We start from the raw sequence: 17896 nt of genomic DNA, 5'->3' as shown, positions 1-17896 counted from the left end.
GCTGCTGTGGTATAAGAAGAATAAAACACTTTGGGACACGCAGGTAGAGCGCTACTGGTAGCTACGCTTTGTCTCAGCTGCTTCCCATCAGCCCATCGCTGATTATTTTCCTATAAGGGCACATCCCGAGTGTTCTACTCCTTACAGATCAGTACATAAGGAGGAACGGAGTTGGGAGTGCGCTGTGGCTGTACTGTCGCGATTCGAATGTGTGACGGATGTCTCATGTGGCTTGGTGGCCTACTTTTCATTACAAGAATCCAAACATTTTTATCTGTGTGTGTAGATTGATGCAGAACAGCCCCCTGACGATGTGTTCGAGCAGATCTGCCTGGTCCTGGACGCGTGTTAAACACCACGGAACTCTACAGAACACCACGCACCAGTATCCTGCACTTACTCATCCATCGCGCATCCACCCACCACCATCACATCACGTAGGAAAAGGAACCTGGCAACAAGCTGTGACTTTACGCTCTGCTGTACATAGCATTCTGATCCGATTCGAATCTGCTCCGCTACCGCTAGCTCTCTGTATGAAGTGCTTTAGCTCCGCCTAGCATGGACTGAACGAGGGGCGAGAATTTGCGTCGCGTCATGTTATTTCCTCTCTCCGGCCGTGTTCCGACAAACTCCGCCTCCCGTATTAGATCGGCTAGCAAGTACGAAGTCTTGGCGAGATCGAATACAGAATAATAAGCAACGGTGGGCGTGGCTTACGATACTGTAAACCTGCTAGCCAATCATAATGCAGGAGATTCTTTATTGATTTTTTTTACATGTCGGAATACCGACCGAGGCAGGGAAACGAAGCATCGAAGTTGTTACGGCAGCGATCTTCAAATTCACTGCGGAGAATTTCAATTCAAGTTTAAAACGATGCTGGTGGGAATTATTTTTTTTTTTCGAGCATTAAAAGTATAAATTGAAACGTTTAAATAAAACTACAAAACCTTTCTGGAAAAAAAAAAAATTCAATAAGTAAAATCAATCATGGAGAAGTGTCCGATAACCAGGGTTCAAAAGAGAAAATCTGGTTCGTCTGTAAGAGACAAGACGAATTATCCATCATCGGAGAACAGGCTTTTTTTTTTTGGGGGGGGGGGGGGGGGGGGGGGGGGGGGTTTGGATGACCCCGTGACTTCGTAACGCTTCTCTTGCAGATGACGGCTATGAGGTTTTTTTTTTTTCCCCTCTCGCATTCTTAAACGAGTAACAGGTTGAATTGTTTGTTTTTAGCATAGACTTGACTAACACACAAAATTGAGCCAAGGAAGGTGTCAAGGACATTCTAATTATTATTATTATTAGATTTTCTTAAAATATAATAAATGACTTTCAGGGTAAGACGGTTGTACGTTCGAAATGGTGAACATCCCAATATCATTAAAAACAAAGGAAAGGGGACAAAAAAAAAAAAACATTCAAGAGAACCTATTTTTCTTCTTCCCATGATCCCATGACAATGTGGGATATCAAACGTTTTACAGGGGGGGCAAGTTTGAATGGTGTGGGACGCTAACACGGATATCTATCTATGAAATGTATACTTACTGCGTATCTGTATTATTACATATTGATGGAGCATCCCTCTCTCTCTCTCTCTCTCTCTGTCACTCTCATCTCTTCCTGCTCTGTAAGCATGTCAGAAAAGCATCAACGATCAATAAAACCAGTCGCTTTTGTGTAAAAATGGAAAAGAAAAAAAAAAGAAAAAAAAGAAGAAGAAAAAAAAAAAAACTTCACAGGCTTCGTATTTGTATTTACCTGTGTCTGGCTACAGGCTTTTAAACCGTGGAGGAGTTGAGTTTCACGCTGAAATCCTGTTATTGTATTTTCCTTCTGAAATGTTTGAATGAAATAAAAAATCATTTCATACGTTGTAAACTGGTTTGCGTGGTCGCCATGGTTACCATCTACAATCCCATTCAGACATTTACTATGTTTTGAACTTGTCCTTTATATTGCACCCCCATCCACCAGAGTCAGATATATACCAATACAGTCACTCATAACAATAATATTAAAATATTGAGGTTTAACGTTTAATGAGGATGGCGTTGACTAACAGCTCCATCTTGTGGCCACGGTGTGAATCTTTTTACTTTTCACGATTATTCGATTTTTTAATTTTAAAGAGATAATGTTGCACATTTGGGATTATTTAATAAGTCACAATTATTAATTTTTTTTTAAATATTAAAACATTCTAAACGTTTGACAGACAAGCATATACACACACAGTATCTCAAAAAGTCAGTACACCCCTCACATTTTTGTAAATATTTGTTACATCTTTTCATGTGACAACACTGAAGAAATGACACTTTGCTACAGTGTAAAGTAGTGAGTGTACAGCTTGTGTAACAGTGTAAATTTGCTGTCCCCTCAAAATAACTCAACACACAGCCATTAATGTCTAAACCTCTGGCAACAAAAGTGAACAAAAGTGAGTACACCCCTAAGTGAAAATGTCCAGATTGGACCCAAAGTGTCACTATTTTGTGTGGCCACCATTATTTTCCAGCACTGCCTTAACCCTCTTGGGCATGGAGTTCACCAGAGCTTCACAGGTTGCCACTGGAGTCCTCTTCCACTCCTCCATGATGACGTCACGGAGCTGGTGGATGTTAGAGACCCACAGATGCTCAACAGGGTTTAGGTCTGGAGACATGCTTGGCCAGTCAATCACCTTCACCCTCAGCTTCTTTAGCAAGGCAGTGGTCGTCTTGGAGGTGTGTTTGGGTCGTTATCATACTGGAATACTACCCTGCGGCCCAGTCTCCGAAGGGAGGGGATCATGCTCTGCTTCAGTATGTCAGAGTACATGTTGGCATTCATGGTTCCCTCAATGAACTGTAGCTCTCCAGTGCCGGCAGCACTCATGCAGCCCCAGACCATGACACTCCCACCACCATGCTTGACTGTAGGCAAGACACACTTGTCTTTGTACTCCTCACCTGGTTGCCGCCACACGATTGACACCATCTGAACCAAATAAGTTTATCTTGGTCTCATCAGACCACAGGACATGGTTCCAGTAATCCATGTCCTTAGTCTGCTTGTCTTCAGCAAACTGTTTGCGGGCTTTCTTGTGCATCATCTTTAGAACAGGCTTCCTTCTGGGACGACAGCCATGCAGACCAATGTGATGCAGTGTGTGGTGTATGGTCTGAGCACTGACAGGCTGACCCCCCACCCCTTCAACCTCTGCAGCAATGCTGGCAGCACTCATACGTCTGTTTCCCAAAGACAACCTCTGGCTATGACGCTGAGCACGTGCACTCAACTTCTTTGGTCGACCATGGTGAGGCCTGTTCTGAGTGGAACCTGTCCGGTTAAACCGCTGTATGGTCTTGGCCACCGTGCTGCAGCTCAGTGTCAGGGTCTTGGCAATCTTCTTATAGCCTAGGCCATCTTTATGTAGAGCAACAATTCTTTTTTCACATCCTCAGAGAGTTCTATGCCATGAGGTGCCATGTTGAACTTCCAGTGACCAGTATGAGGGAGTGTGAGAGCGATGACACCAAATTTAACACACCTGCTCCCCATTCACACCTGAGACCTTGTAACACTAACAAGTCACATGACAGCGGGGAAATTGGGCCCAATTTGGACATTTTCACTTAGGGGTGTACTCACTTTTGTTGGCTGTGTATTGAGTTATTTTGAGCAGACAGCAAATTTACACTGTTACACAAGCTGTACACTCACTACTTTACACTGTAGCAAAGTGTCATTTCTTCAGTGTTGTCACATGAAAAGATATCATCAATATTTACAAAAATGTGAGGCGTGTACTCACTTTTGTGAGATACTGTGTGTGTGTGTAATATATATATATATACACACATATACACATACACACATATATAAATGATTATGTTTAATATTTTATTCCAAATGTTATTTTTCATTAATATATAAAAAATCTAACTCAAATAAGAAGTGATCAATTAAACCTTTTTTTTTTATTTTGAAAAAATGTTTTAGAATGTTGAAATTATGAATTGAAAAATTACAATAAAAAAAGTTTGATGCCCAAACAAAATAAATAATTAAACAAAACATAATTTAATCATTAAATCTACTCACCAGAAAATCTAGTATACAGAACGTCCATTTTTCATTTAACATTTTTTCCCCTGCTGTTACTGGATATTATTTTTTATTTTGTTTTTAGCTACATTGATCTACATATTCATATCCATTATAACAGGCGTATGCAAACGTTTAAATCCTAAATGTTATAGAATAATTCTTCACGCTACAGGAAGAGAAAACTCGTTATTTCACGTGTATTAGTATCTTTATATTTCGACTTCTTGAGGGAGGAAGAAGCTGGCGTTCGAGCATTCGTTCTTCAGAGAGAGAGAGGAGGCGAAGTGAAGGACAAGAGCGCAGGCGTGTGGTGTAGAAAGACTTTTCACATACTTTTATTTCCACAGTTCTCCTCTAACATGTGAACATTATTTAAGAACAGACTGTTATACACTGATATTGAAGCAGGGGACGGGAGGAGCAAAAAGAGGGGGGGGGGGACAAAACTAAATCCAATACAAAATGGTCTACATGGAAAGCACAACGAAATCTGTGTATAAAATAACACCGGGTGGACGACAACTGGCACCACCTCCGGATCATCTTTTCTGGCATCAATGCCGTTTAAATAGATTAATAAAAATACACTTTGTCGTGGACCATGAGGCAGGGGAAAGGGGAAAAAAACGAAAGTAAGAAGTGAGCTGACTGGGCAGATTTTCCCACCATTTCATTTTCTGTCTTTTTTTTCCCTAAAACGAGTGACATGGAATCATCCGGACGCTAAAAAAAAACAAAACAAGAAGAACGGAAGAACAAAAATGGCACAGCACCTACGACTGGCTAAACTCACTGTACGTTTGTATACTCCACATGATCGACGACAGTACACACCGAGAAGACGTGAGGAGGAAGGGATACGAGAGAGAAAGAGAGAGAAAGAGAGCGAGAGAGACTGAGAGAAAGAAAACGACACCCCATACGCTACTGACACCTACCAAGTGCGTCTCTCAGCTGGTCTTGTCCGTGCTGTAGTGCTTCATGGGCTGGAGCTTTAACATTAAACAAAAACAACATCAAACACATGATCGACATCATGATGTAAGGTCTTGGGGTGTGAAAGAGGGGGAAGGGGGAGAAGAAAAAGAGAGGGAAAAAGAAGAAAAAAAAAAAGCAGCTTCTAGTAAAAGTGTGTTCAGGGTCTGTAAATTAAGAACGTCTGATTTGTTAGCAAATCCTCCTGGTTAAAAACCTGGCGTGAATGGAAAGTCAGCACCGAGTCCCTTTTCATTTCCACCTTCTCTCTCACACACACACACACACACACACACACACACACACACACACACACACAAAGGCTTGACAGCAGCTGGGTGACGGAGAGCGGAGACGGTTTGGGACGTCGCTCCCTCCCTTTTTGCGTTGACAATGGCGTGTGAGCTCAGGTAGAGCGGTGGTTCAGGGTCCTCCTGCTGTAAGCAGATCTGCCTCTGGTGAGTGGACGAAGCGAGTCCGGCCCCGGGTTCGAGCGGCCCTGCCTCGCTCCTGTCATCTGTTGGCAGGGAAGTAGTTGGGGTCCAGGTAGTTGTAGGCAGCGCTTGCAGGCAAGCAGTAGTCTCTGTCCAGGAAGCCCTCGACCTGCTGGACCGGCTCCAGGCGGTGACTCGGCGTGTGCGTGTCCGTCTTGAACGCGCTGGAGGACGAAGAGTTCAGGGGTCGAGATTAGAAAAAGGGCTGAACAAGACCAAATAAACTGTTTAGTCTGCACGGATTCATTTACTGGATGGCGTTGCCGTATGGCAACAATTAAAATATCTCAAATATTTTTGACAGGCGAGAACACAGAACTACTGTTTTTCCTATGTAACAAGGAAAAGGCGGCTTTAATCAGCATTTTGACACAACAGAAAAAAGCACCATGTCACATGACCAGGAAGTGCAAGGTCATGTGACATGGCTTGATTCATTTTTCAATATTTAGGCAGAACTACTTCAAGGAGGAAAAAAAAATTTAAACACTATCTGAAATAAGTTAACATCAATGACATTTTTTGTTGTTTAAACAACTTTATACGTTTTGAGTATTATGTTAAATTTGTTAAAAACCTAACTGCGGTAACGGAACAGAAGTACATGCGTTTGTGAACTGAAAAAGGCATACAGACGAAAAATAAATAAAATACACTATGCTTCTCTAACAGGATATTTACACCACCCCCCCCCCCACATTCGAAGTAAAAAAAAACATCTGTCGCTGTTTCAGACGTTTTTGCAATTGCACGTTATTTTCTAAAATGTATGCTTCAAGAGAAAAAATTAAAAACATCCACTTCACCCAAAACGAGTCTGGATCTCATTTTTCTATCCACATACTTTTTACAACTGTAACTGGAAATGTAATCTCGTGCACTGCGTGTTATTTTGTGACTATATGATGAGATACGAAACGTTCCACCACTGCACATTGTTGGCGTACAGCAACCATTTACCAACTACCCCACCTAAAATCCATTCTTCTTCATTCAAAAATTTTTCAAATTTAAGGAAAATTTCAATCAGAAGCACGAACTCAAATAATAAAATTCCATTAAAAACATTTATTTATGGAAATGTAATCATTCGTGCAGTAGTGGGTTAGGACGATATGTACAAGATGGACACATGGCCCAAAACAATGAATCCTTTTAAACGACACGTGCTGAATAATACACCGTGCGAAACAACACGCTGTAATCGTTTAACCGATTCAAAAGCGGTCGATCCATCGATGGTCTGTGAATATCGAGCGCTTTTATCAAGGTCAATTGAAGAATACAGTGTTAGACATCATCTCGCTATAGTGTGTATGTGTGTGCATCAGATGTGTAGTAAAGAGACAGGTGGTGGTGCAGATAAGCAGAACGGATCTGACCAGTCGGCACAGTTGGCGCAGAAGTCGACGGCGTTGTCCTGGGGGCAGTCCTGGCAGTGCCACCGTACGCCCTGGATCGGCTCTATGCCACACATATCGCACTGGGGGAGGAGCACACACACACACACACAACCACCTACGAGTTGGACACTAGGCTGAGAAACACATCCAAATGCCTCCTAATATCTTACCAAGTGAAAATCTTGAATATACTCAAATTTATCTCATATTTCATAAGAAAATAATTAAGCCTGAAAGTTTCAACACTTTTGACAAAGGTCACAGTTATAATGACCCATGAATGCATCCGTAACTAGTTAGCTTGCATTCCACACATCGCCGTAATGGTAAAATAATTAAATAAATGAATAAAAATGACACATTATAAAAGCGGTCTTTACTATGCATTAGTAATTGCATGATTACACAACAGGTTAGAACACCGATACCAAAGCATTTTTTTTTTAAAGTTTATTTTGTACCTTGTAGCCTACGTGCTGTGCGAGGGTGCTCTCGCTCTGGAGCTCGTGGATCTTCCGCTTCCTGAGTCTTTTCAGCTCCTGCAGCTCTTTGTACTCTGGCAGGTGCCTCAGCTCCACCGGTACGACGTCCTCGTCCTGAAACAGAGAAGTCATGGAGGACGTATTGACGCTATTGCAACGTCGTAACCAAAAATATGAAACGTAACACAAGAGTCTTAATTGGCCATATTTAGAGGATTGCGGTTGATTTATTTAAGGCTGGCGTCGCGACCGTATAAGGAAATCGAACTGCAGACCCGGTTTGGAGTCGGGTAAGCGGATTCGATCCTGAAGAAGCGTTTCGATTACGATCTGATGGGTGGAAACCTCGCAGAATTGGATTTCTACAGTTTGATGGAAGCATTTGATCCATAGAAGACCACTCAATGGGTGTCCACATACTTTTGGACATATCGTGTAGCCAAATCAGGGTAGAAACGTCTTACGTTGCCTTGAATCATTTATCAGTGGTATATCCCCATTTTGTTTACACGCATTGTTATTATTATTATTATTTATTATTCTATTAGACTATACGATGTTTGTTGTTGCGTGCCGTTTAAACCTGCTGACCGAATCGTTGGCCGCGCCATCCTGCAGACCGCAGACGAAGCTCGAGCGCTCGTCCTCGTCCTCCATGTAGACGGGCGGCTCGTAGGACGTCAGGAAGGTGGAGGGCCGGTACAGGTGCTTGTTCAGGTGATGCTGCCTCTTATTCGAGGTCTGAGAAAGAAAAACAAACAAGGAGGATAAGAATACGATCGGAGGGCGACCAATTTCTAAAGAAACGGAGACGGACCTTTTTGTTGTACATGCACAGGTTCGGAGTTCGTCCCGGAACTGGAATTCCCGCCTTCGTCAGTTTAATGAAATACTTTTGCACTCGGCTGGCGACCTGCAGAGGAGATGGAAACGGGGCTGCTGAGAAAATTTAATAAATAAATAAATCAATCAGACCGTTTTTGCATTACACATGCAGATGTGGAGGAATTCATTTTAGACACGTTCGGGACGTGACGACAGCCACGTGCTGCTGAAGCGGCACCTGTTTGGCCGTCCTGTTCCCCAGCTCGTCTGCGATCTTCTGCCACCGTTTAGACTCCACCTCCTCGGGCGGGAACTTGAGGAGCAACTGCTCCAGCTTTTTCTACGGTGAACAGGAAGGACAGGAAGTGTTTTACACGACCCTGCACTCGATATGCAAAACATCTAAACAGCTGGATTTGAGCGGATGTTCCGAGCGGACCGCCTCGATACCTGCTCCTCCACCGTCCACAGCTGGTTAAACGTGTCCGGTTTGCTCTGGTGATACGGTCTCCCTCTGATCATCTATGAAAAGCACATGAAAACGCAGCAGCTTGATATGAACCGCGTCTACACGAGCGACTCTCTCTGAACGGTGCATGAACGAGGCGAGGCTCACCTGCGTCCTGTTCCCGAGCATGCCGTGCTCCGGGGCGTCACTGGAGGGCAGAGACGAGTACAGAGTGGAGACGTCGCTCTCCTTCTTGGAATCAGCTGGACTTTTCGGTCTTGCTGGTAATCCCACTGAAAGCAGACAGCAGCGTAAGTCAACACCGACGATCACCGTAACAAAAACACTCCCGTGTCTGATCGGTCGCGTCCTGCAAAAACAGCAAGATAAACATGGATACCTTTGTCGAAGATTAACTTCAACCGCCTCGTCTTGCGCTTCTCGTCGCTGAAGTCCCTTTCGAATTCACCGCGGCCTGAGGTGTATTGGTCCCATGCGATTTCGGGGAGCTGGACGACTCTCTGAGGACAGGGCAAGCCCAACTCCACCTACGAAACGAATTCATAATTTATAAATCGAGTACCTCACCAGCTTTTAGTTTTTTTTTTCGTAACTGAATGGAGGACATTTTCCTGACTCTTAAATCTGTCAGTATGTAGCCCTGGATCTTTAATGTCTCGAATCTGCCATGTCACTTAATACAGTTGTGCTCAGAAATCTACACCCCCACTTGCACAATCTGCAAAATGTTAATAATTGAAAAAAATTGTAATTTTTATTTTTTACATTTAGTGCTGCCCTGAATCAGCTATTTCGCATAACACGTGTTTACGTACATGGAGGTTTCCACTGCAAAACTGACCGCTCTATCTACCCCCCAGAGAAGTCAGAGGAGAGGGGTCACTTGTGTGTCTATCATTTGAGCCATTAGGAGAGCAAGTGCTCCTTCACCTGGGGCTCTGGCACTATTTTTAATAAACATTATATTTTATAAGTATGTTTCGGACTTTTTTTGTGTGTGTGAAATTACACATTGTGTAACAGAGTTCATGCTACTGACATTTGTTTTCATTTTCTGCCATTTGGAGACGTTTGGTGCCATTTGGAGAGGTTATTTTGTGCCTTAAAAAAAAAACAAAAAAAACACATTTGCTATTTATAGAAGTCTGCAATTTTTAAAGGCTTTGTGCCATTTTTATAAGCTTTGAGCCATTTAGAGAGGTTTTATGTCATTTGGAGACGTTTGGTGCCATTTTGGAGAGGATTTTACCTCACACACAATTTTAGTGGTTAGAGATAACTTCGTCATATTTTGGGTGTTCATGGACAAGTACATGGGGCACCTTTGAGACCAGGAATGGGGTTGATATCAACATTTGCTGTGAAGATATAACATGTGTGTTAAAAGTAAACAATTTTTTTTTATATTTAAAAAAAAAAAAAAAAAAAAAAAAAATTCTGAGTACATTGCCCAGGTAGGTTAGGTAAAAGAAGAAATTCTTGAAATAACTGCTAATTCTTAAAGTCTTAAGTGTCTACATTCATATGACCATTAACCACTACTGTGGTGTGTGAGATCACAAAACAAATCAATGCTGAACACAGGTACACCTAAAACAGACAAAAATGCCATTTTTTGGCTACCGGGAAAAGAAGTTAATAAAGACCTTCCATACTGTTCGCCACTTTCTAAATGTGCCGCTAATCAACAAGATGAAGAGCGTTTTTCGACTGGTTCTCTATGACAAGATCTTCACAGATGCTTACATATGTGTGTGCACTGAGATGACACCTCACCTGCTTCTGAAGCTGGTCCACGAAGGCAACGGGGTTGGCCAGGGCCTGCTTCTGGTGGCGAGCCAGTGCCTCCAGATCCAGGATGGCCTGGGTTCTCTGAGCCTCCAACACGCCGATGGTCTGGAGCAGTCTCTGATAGCTTAAAAGTGGAGGACGAGGAGAACAGTGAATCTCGAGGGTTATCGACACCTAGCATCAGTTTGTTTGCGGAACGGTGCCGTCTTTATACGACTTCACGTTAAAAACCATTCGCCGTGTGAAAGACAAATCGATACGGCGGCATGTACCGAAGTGAAAACCAACAAGGCAAGAGAAACCCAACAAAACATGACTGGTCTAGAAACGTGACCTTTCAATTAGGCACGCGACGGATCGAGAACTACTCGGATCACGAGGATGGGACAGAGGTCCATGCCCAACGTGTCATGGATGGAAAATCGAATGCAGCCTGCAAGCGCTGGATTTTAATAAATACGTAATTAGAAACTTCCTCAAAACAGGAATGCATGTATCCTTCTTCCTTTGAATGCTTTAAAAATAGCCAGCTTAAACCACAGGATAAGCACAGGAAGCTACAGAGGTTATGTATCTATTATGCACGGCTCTGGGTCAAGTCTTGGCCCATGACGGGACTGTACTACCACCAGAGTGTGGTCCAAATCATTTCTACCAAAGCGACAAGGGAGAAAAATCTCAGCGCTCAAATTAACATGCTGCCAAGAATCACTTCCTGATGAAATTAGTTTTAAATAAATGCGGTCAATCAAACTGATTTTCAGTTGTCTGAGTTGCAGATACGATAAAACCAAAGACTTAGGGATCCAGCTTGGAGTTGAACAATAATGCCCAGCCCACACGTATACAGATATCAATCTCACTGGGTCCATCGTTTTAACGTTCCCATACTTTCTTATAAGTTTATGAAAAACGCTGACGTCATATGTGTTGGTCAGAACGTCCAAGGACTCGATTTATCGAGGCCGTTGAGCAGGTCGTCAGTGGTATACAATCGGACTATCTGGGATTGAGCGATCGCAGAAATTGCAGATCGCAGAAAAAAAATTTAACAAATAAAAATCACCCAATATTCTGAGGAGCGTGCGATTTTTCCATCGTGACTGCAGATTTTCCGAAGAAACGTCATGTTCAAGACGTCATCGCAAAGCCCTCGTCGATTCACATGTGTCAAGCAGGAACGCGGCTAAAAACTCTAGTTAACAGACAGACATAACTGTGGTAACAATTTCGATTTCAAACAACTGCAATTCCGCCAATTCGAGTAGTCTACCTCTACCGCTCGATAATGTTAAGCCATTAATGTTTACCTTCGACAGAGTCGGTGTGGTCGTGCGAGCATATTATTACGGATGGAGATATTTTCAAAAGCGCTGTTCGTGTGGATTGATTCCTTCGTAGACTTGCTGTTCCTCCAAACCATAAGGCCGTGCAGTTGGCAGCGTTACGACCCTGCCACAGCGTCAGGGGACGAACCAGCTGGGCATGACCTGACACAACCTGTCCACCGGCAGCAGGCCGCGCCAACTGCCTTTCCAGCCACAGGCACGGAAATTACCGAGCATAAATCTTCGCTAAGCCTCGGCTAAACGCTGCAACGTATAAAACAGGACGAGACGAATGATCGGCTCATAGGGCGTCGTTTATGCGCAGCTCCCTGTGAAGACTGATTTACATCATAAGCAAGACTTGTAGCACTTTAAATCCTTTAAGCCAAAACAAATCTACGAGGAGGTGCAATGCAGACAAAAATAAATAAATAAATAAAAATTAGCACAGCATACACGTACTTACTAATATACACACTTGACCTTATTTAGATCAGATGTACATCGCTAATATCATCAGTAATATAAAATATCACAATTCAAACCATGTATTAAAAAAAGTAGACACAAAAAGACTACAAGCAGTTCGCATGACAAACAGAACGCTCCACCTACTCTTTGTTGTGTTTGAGAGCCAAGTGATCAGACTCGAAATAGTAGACATCAGGATCGTCCTCCTCTGCATCTTCCTCCTCTGGTTCTTTGGTGGATCTGGAACCTCGACTATCCAATAAGCCAGTGTCTTCACTGACCTTGGCCCCTACGTGTTCGGAGAGTTCGCTGTCTGCCTCGCTAACGAGACTTGGCCCGTCAGTCCGAGGTTCTTTATGGCAGGCCGAGTCATCAGAGTCGAGAGGAACTACCGCGACGTCGTCCTTCAGTAATCCGTTATCCGTGTGAGGGGAACCAGGCTTGGGGGAGCTGCATCTTGGCCCACTAACACAGGAAGTGCGCCGAGGGGAAGTCCTCAAGGTATATCTATGCTCTTGAGGCTCTGTGAAGGAAGGCGGCTCTGCGGGAAGCTGGGAGGTTAGCCCTGCTGTTTCCCCTGAGATATTTGAGCAATCGTCTGAAGGGTCCTGCAGATCCACAAGCAGGCCACCGTTAGTGCTCTCCTCAGCCACATGCTCGTCCTGGACCGGGCCAGTATCCCCGACGACGTCTACCTCAACCTCGACCTCCGGTTCCAGAGACAGAACAGCTTCGGAGGCCTCCTCGGCTGAGCAGTTCCTCTCTCTGTCGGCCTGAGGGCCATTGGACTCGTCCACCGGTTTAAGAAGCGGGGATGTACAAGGCACAATGGGGTCCAGGGTTGAAGCTGCCACTTGGCTGCCATTGAGCAGCGAGGGACTGTTCGTGAGTGTGGTGGAGCAGGCACAGGGCTCTGCAAGCAAGGCTGCAGATTCTAAGTCTTTCTTATGGACCTCATCCAGGCCATTGGTTGCCTTGTGGGACTCGCTGCCTGGCAAAGAAAGACTGTGCTCCTTGTCCTCATCCTTTTCCTCCTCGCACTCTTTGTCGAGGCTGACAGACAGCGCCAAGCCCGAATCTGAGGGCGAGTTTGAAGCAAAGTCCGATTTAAAGTCCTCATCATTGCCCTTGCCTGAAGCCGGATCAGGGCTCTCAGGTTTGGGAGATGGTTCCTCCTCGGTTCCTTGGGATTCCCCTGAGCGAGCGCACCGCTTAGCCCTCTTCAGGGAAGGGGAGGCTTCTTGTCCTACTCCAACCCGAACTCTTTCGGAGGCGTCCGGCCTCTCCGGCTCGTCTTTCTCGGAGACGGACAAGCCCCGTTTCCTGTGGGCGGGCAAGGACTCGGCTTCGGCTACCTTCCCCGACTGAGTCCCACCCTGCTGGTAGTCCTGCTTCTTCGAGGGCAATCGAGTTCTGGGTGTAGGAGGAGGCGAGGTCTCCTCCGGCTGTGCGATGCTGCGGTTCCTGAGGGTTCGGCCACAAAAGTTCTCGTCCAATCCATTTAACCCCACTGATGATCTTGTGACGCGCGAAGAACGGGACGCGGCCATACTATGGAGGCTGCCTACTGACTCCTCATCCTGGTGCTCTCCTCTTCAGCAGAATATGGGCACCTAAAAAAGACAAAAAACAACAAAACTGTTACGTTCCCATACGGGCTGGTTCTGTCTCAAACACCAACAGCACTCGCAGAGCGTGTTCCACAAAACGCAGAACCGAGCAGTCGGGAAAATGCCTGTCAGCGTTAGCACAATGAGATAAAAACGTATCTGGCCAGACAGATTTTAACCGTCGTTCTCCTTTACTGCCCTTATCTGCATCATACATACAAAAAGCTCACTGCTGCCAGAAAACGCAGTTTTTCTGTTATCTGAGCTACACAGAGGCTTTTTAGAAATAAATAAATAAATAAATAAATAAACCAAAGCTGTCCAGTGGAGAACCAGGCACCGGCGAAGATTTCCAGGCAATTTCCATCCAATCTTTCTGTGAAATGAGGCCGACTTAAATGTCGAATGCAAGCTGTGGGATTTAAACAGGTCGTATCCAATTACTGCAACTCGAGACTAAAACGATAGACCGTCCCCGTCCACAAAACATCTGCCAGTGAGCTCCGACATTCGATCATGTGTCAAAAGGACACGATGATGACTTCCTTAACCTTATTATGGTTAAACGCTTGTGTGATCGGTCCTTGTTTATAACAAACAGAACCTATCTATCTATCCGATTCCTTCAAGATTTTCCATTCACACCTCAACCGCATGCACACGTTTCATTAGTTGTCATCTCTCACGCTGGAAAATAAATAAATAAATAAAATGAGAAACTTTTTTACACCCACGATAGTAGATGTCGAGCCACGTTCTTCTAGCTCAGGGTCAAATAATATTATATATTTAAACCTTCTATATGTTTCATTGTCTTTAAAAAAAAAAAAAGTGTAAAATACATCCATCCATCCATCTTCTACGACTTACTCCTTCTTCGGGGTCGCGGGGGAACTTGAACCCAATCCCAGGGAACGTGTAAAATACATTAAGAAAGAATACGTTTCAGGATATACAAGAAGGAAAATCCCACCCACAAAAAAGACTCGCATAGAGTTCGAAACAACAGCACTGACTGAAACGATGCTAACTTTAAACAGTGAGAGGGGGCGGGGCTTCCAGAGAGTTCATTAATACACAAGACTTCAAAACCAACTGATCATTCTGGATTCATTCGTCAATTATTCCTTCATTATTATTATTATTATTATTATTAGTTGTTTATTTGGGGGGAGGGGTATTTTGACGATCTGTATTTTGGCGTACTTTCGAATGATAATTCGTAGCAGCGTACTGCAGCATGAACATGTGAAGGGGGGAATACGTACGGCAACCGTGACAACAAAATCACTTGACTGCCTTAATGCTCTGTTCATGACCAAGTGAGACCCAGGAAGTCGGAAAAGATCCGTCCAGATGTCTCTCCGATCCTGCACAGGCGCTAAACACCGTTTTCGGGTTTTCGGGGTTGTCTGGGGTTTCGCAGACAAGTTATTACAGCGAGCATTCATTTTACTTAACTTAAAAACCTCAGAAGTTCAACATTCGGAACGCCGGGATTAAACCACATCATGTTCGTGAAAGTCCGCCTGTGACGTCAGACGGCGATCTTGTGACAGCGATAATGCAAATACCGTATGCAGCAACAAACCAGGAGCAAGTTCACCAAACACTTCAGGAATATTTCTGTAGAAACACGTTTAATGTGTTACACGGTGGACTTCTCCTTTAACACACACAACAAGGAATTTGTGGCAGCAAACAGTTATACAGGTTTAATTCAGGATTTAAGAGGACTCCCAGAGAACCTCATGAAGCTGCAGACACTATTTACAAGTCGTGAACTCACCTTTATTCCTGACTAGGAAATCATTTCACCTGCAGAAAAGAAAAAAAAACCAGCAACCAGAAGATTCTCCTGGTTTATCAATTATCAGGCCCCCTGTGCAGTGTGTGTGTGTGTCTAAGCCGGGTTTCCACAACTCACGAGACGAGCACTTCATAATTAACATACATTAAAACATAAATCTCATTTTAATACGCATATTTAACGCTTCACTCCTCCGGCTAGACGTGAACAAAAACAAACGTGTTGCTAGCTAACACCTCACCTCCTGCTAAACTAGCAACCGCATTCCCAACGGAAATTAAAAAGCGACAAGCTCAACATTTTATTTCACTCTGTGACACATTACATTTCAAATAAAACCATGCATTATTATTTAATTAATAATTATAATTAATAATAATAATAATAATAATAATAATAGAACAGCGTTTGCTATTCTAACCAAAATGCTAACGCTATAACGGTGTCATTCATGAGAAGTTAGCCGGAGCAAGTTGCACGGCTAGTTAGCAGGCTCGGTCCCAAAACACGCTCCTATTTTGTCGTGTAGGGCACTACGTAGGGCGCGCGTGCCGTCCGTTCAGACTTTGTCGTAGTGCGCTTGGGAAATGCGCATGCGAGCGTTTGAGATTGAATCCGAGCTTTTGCGGCGAGAGAGTGTGTGTGAGAGAGAGGGGGGGGAAGGCTTTCGGACCCGCACGAACTCGATTTAGCATAACCGGCTAATACGTATTAGGCTAGCACTGGATTAGCTAGCTATATAAAAACGTCACCTGCAAGCAAACCGAACAGGAAGTCTAGAAATTAAACTTTATACGTGATTAGTCGTGTCAAACATAAACAGCACACATATCTGGCTAGGTGTTGTGTTGGCTTAGCTTATGCTAGCACGCTAAGCTAACGCTAGCTAATTGTTTCGCGCGACAACTTTTTCCCTCCTGCATTCCACGCACACTGTGGACGTAGCAGTCCAGTAGGATGGTTTAATATTTAATGCGTTTAGCCTCATCTTAAGATAGACACGCGCACAAAAACGCGAGAGAACAAATGTTTTTTTTTAACCGATTTGTGAAGCTCGAGAATTGCACTTACCTCATTTCCGCAAACGGTTTGCTGCGCACTGGGCGGCAGCCATGTTTTCTGTGCAGACTTGCGAGACTTTTTCTTTCCCACCTATTTTCAGACAAGCCCCGCCTCCTCTGCTGTAACTGGGCATCTTTTAAGCAGGGAACGATTCATTAGCCAATCCTATCGCAGGAGGATGGCCGATACTAGCCAATAGGAGCACAGGAGGCGGGATTTCAATGAATACGGGTGTGGAAAGACAAATAGACTGTGCTGGCGGATTATAGATCCTGCCGTGATGGGAATATGTGTCACTGTGATATTGTCTTTAATAAACCATGTCTGCTGCCTGGCTAGTGGCTCAGTGCAGGCTGCTCTGCCAGGCAGACATTCATTCACCACGATTTAATAATAATAATAATAATAATAATAATAATGACCTAAAAAGGTTCCTTCTCAGGCCTGAATGTTGACAAACGAGTGTCCAGTGAGGAACAATATGGAGTTGAAGTCATTCTGTAAAATTCTACATGACCAAATTTTGTTGTGAGCATCTTATGAGACATTTAATAAGGAACATTTGTACATTCGACGTGTTTCAATGGTTTTACGTCCATGATTTCTTTTCTATATTCCGTATTTGGATTTTTTTGGTGTTTTAGCCCCGCCCCTTCAATCACTGCATATGATTGGCACCGCCCCTTACATCATGACCACAATAAAATATTACTATTCATCACAAACAGAAAATGTGGTATTACTCACAAGCTGTTATAATAACAGTGCCAGAATGACGTAACCTGATCATGGATTCATGTTTCCTAAAAAATCACCATCCCGTAAAAAAAATAGTTACATTTTCATGAAATAAAATCGATGCGCCGTTGTTTTTTTTCTTCACAGCATATTTTGTGTTTAATTTCAGCCGACCAAAATCAAAACTGACATTTATACATTTCAAAAGCACAGATACAGCATTCAGTAAAAAAAAAAATAAAAAAATCAAGATATTATATACAAAAATTAATGCTTTTAAACAAGCTGAAGGTGATCTATATTTAATTTATGCATTTTTACATACACATTTCAGGAT

At 43.5% G+C, this 17896-nt stretch overlaps 2 protein-coding genes and 1 long non-coding RNA gene across 4 annotated transcripts in view; 1 reads left to right on the top strand and 2 right to left on the bottom strand.

Annotated features, from left to right (window-relative positions):
• The window catches only part of LOC128633131 (uncharacterized), a 9074-nt gene extending 7231 nt beyond the window's left edge, over nucleotides 1-1843 (bottom strand). The window contains exons 1-2 of the long non-coding RNA XR_008396782.1: nucleotides 1768-1843; nucleotides 1555-1634 (exon numbers count right to left, since the gene is read on the bottom strand). This is a non-coding gene — a long non-coding RNA (uncharacterized LOC128633131). The remainder of the gene's footprint in view (nucleotides 1-1554; nucleotides 1635-1767) is intronic.
• ak5 (adenylate kinase 5) overlaps nucleotides 1-1887 on the top strand; it is a 36271-nt gene extending 34384 nt beyond the window's left edge. The window contains exon 14 of the mRNA XM_017471830.3: nucleotides 287-1887. Within this exon, the coding sequence (XP_017327319.1) occupies nucleotides 287-352 (66 nt within the window). The 3' untranslated portion in view covers nucleotides 353-1887. The remainder of the gene's footprint in view (nucleotides 1-286) is intronic.
• A 2520-nt stretch (nucleotides 1888-4407) lies between these two features.
• zzz3 (zinc finger, ZZ-type containing 3) lies at nucleotides 4408-16936 on the bottom strand. Of its 2 annotated transcripts, XM_017471825.3 has the most exons (13): nucleotides 16831-16866; nucleotides 15739-15767; nucleotides 12484-13952; nucleotides 10526-10664; nucleotides 9129-9276; nucleotides 8897-9021; nucleotides 8731-8802; nucleotides 8519-8620; nucleotides 8273-8368; nucleotides 8047-8196; nucleotides 7435-7569; nucleotides 6953-7053; nucleotides 4408-5734 (listed from the first exon to the last, which is right to left on the bottom strand). In XM_017471825.3, exons 3-13 carry the CDS (start codon nucleotides 13887-13889, stop codon nucleotides 5590-5592), a joined length of 2619 nt encoding a protein of 872 aa, XP_017327314.1. In that variant the 5' UTR covers nucleotides 13890-13952; nucleotides 15739-15767; nucleotides 16831-16866; the 3' UTR covers nucleotides 4408-5589. The 2 variants fall into 2 exon arrangements, with proteins under 2 accessions (XP_017327314.1, XP_017327313.1); XM_017471824.3 differs by lacking the exon at nucleotides 15739-15767 and having other exon boundaries at nucleotides 16831-16936.
• Nucleotides 16937-17896: the final 960 nt, after the last annotated feature.

The sequence above is a fragment of the Ictalurus punctatus genome, chromosome 7, assembly GCF_001660625.3.
Source record: "Ictalurus punctatus breed USDA103 chromosome 7, Coco_2.0, whole genome shotgun sequence".
Lineage (NCBI taxonomy): Eukaryota > Metazoa > Chordata > Actinopteri > Siluriformes > Ictaluridae > Ictalurus > Ictalurus punctatus.
This window is presented reverse-complemented; position numbering and strand designations above follow the sequence as displayed.

What these genes read in the sequence shown, in the direction of transcription:
- zzz3 (XM_017471824.3), bottom strand. Translation starts at nt 13,889, where the DNA reads ATGGCCGCGTCCCGTTCTTCGCGCGTCACAAGATCATCAGTGGGGTTA. An exon ending in TGCTCGGGAACAGGACGCAG is followed by an intron (nt 8,803 to 8,896) that starts GTGAGCCTCGCC and finishes TGCTTTTCATAG; the next exon opens with ATGATCAGAGGGAGACCGTA. An exon ending in CACAGCACGTAGGCTACAAG is followed by an intron (nt 7,054 to 7,434) that starts GTACAAAATAAA and finishes CTCCTCCCCCAG; the next exon opens with TGCGATATGTGTGGCATAGA.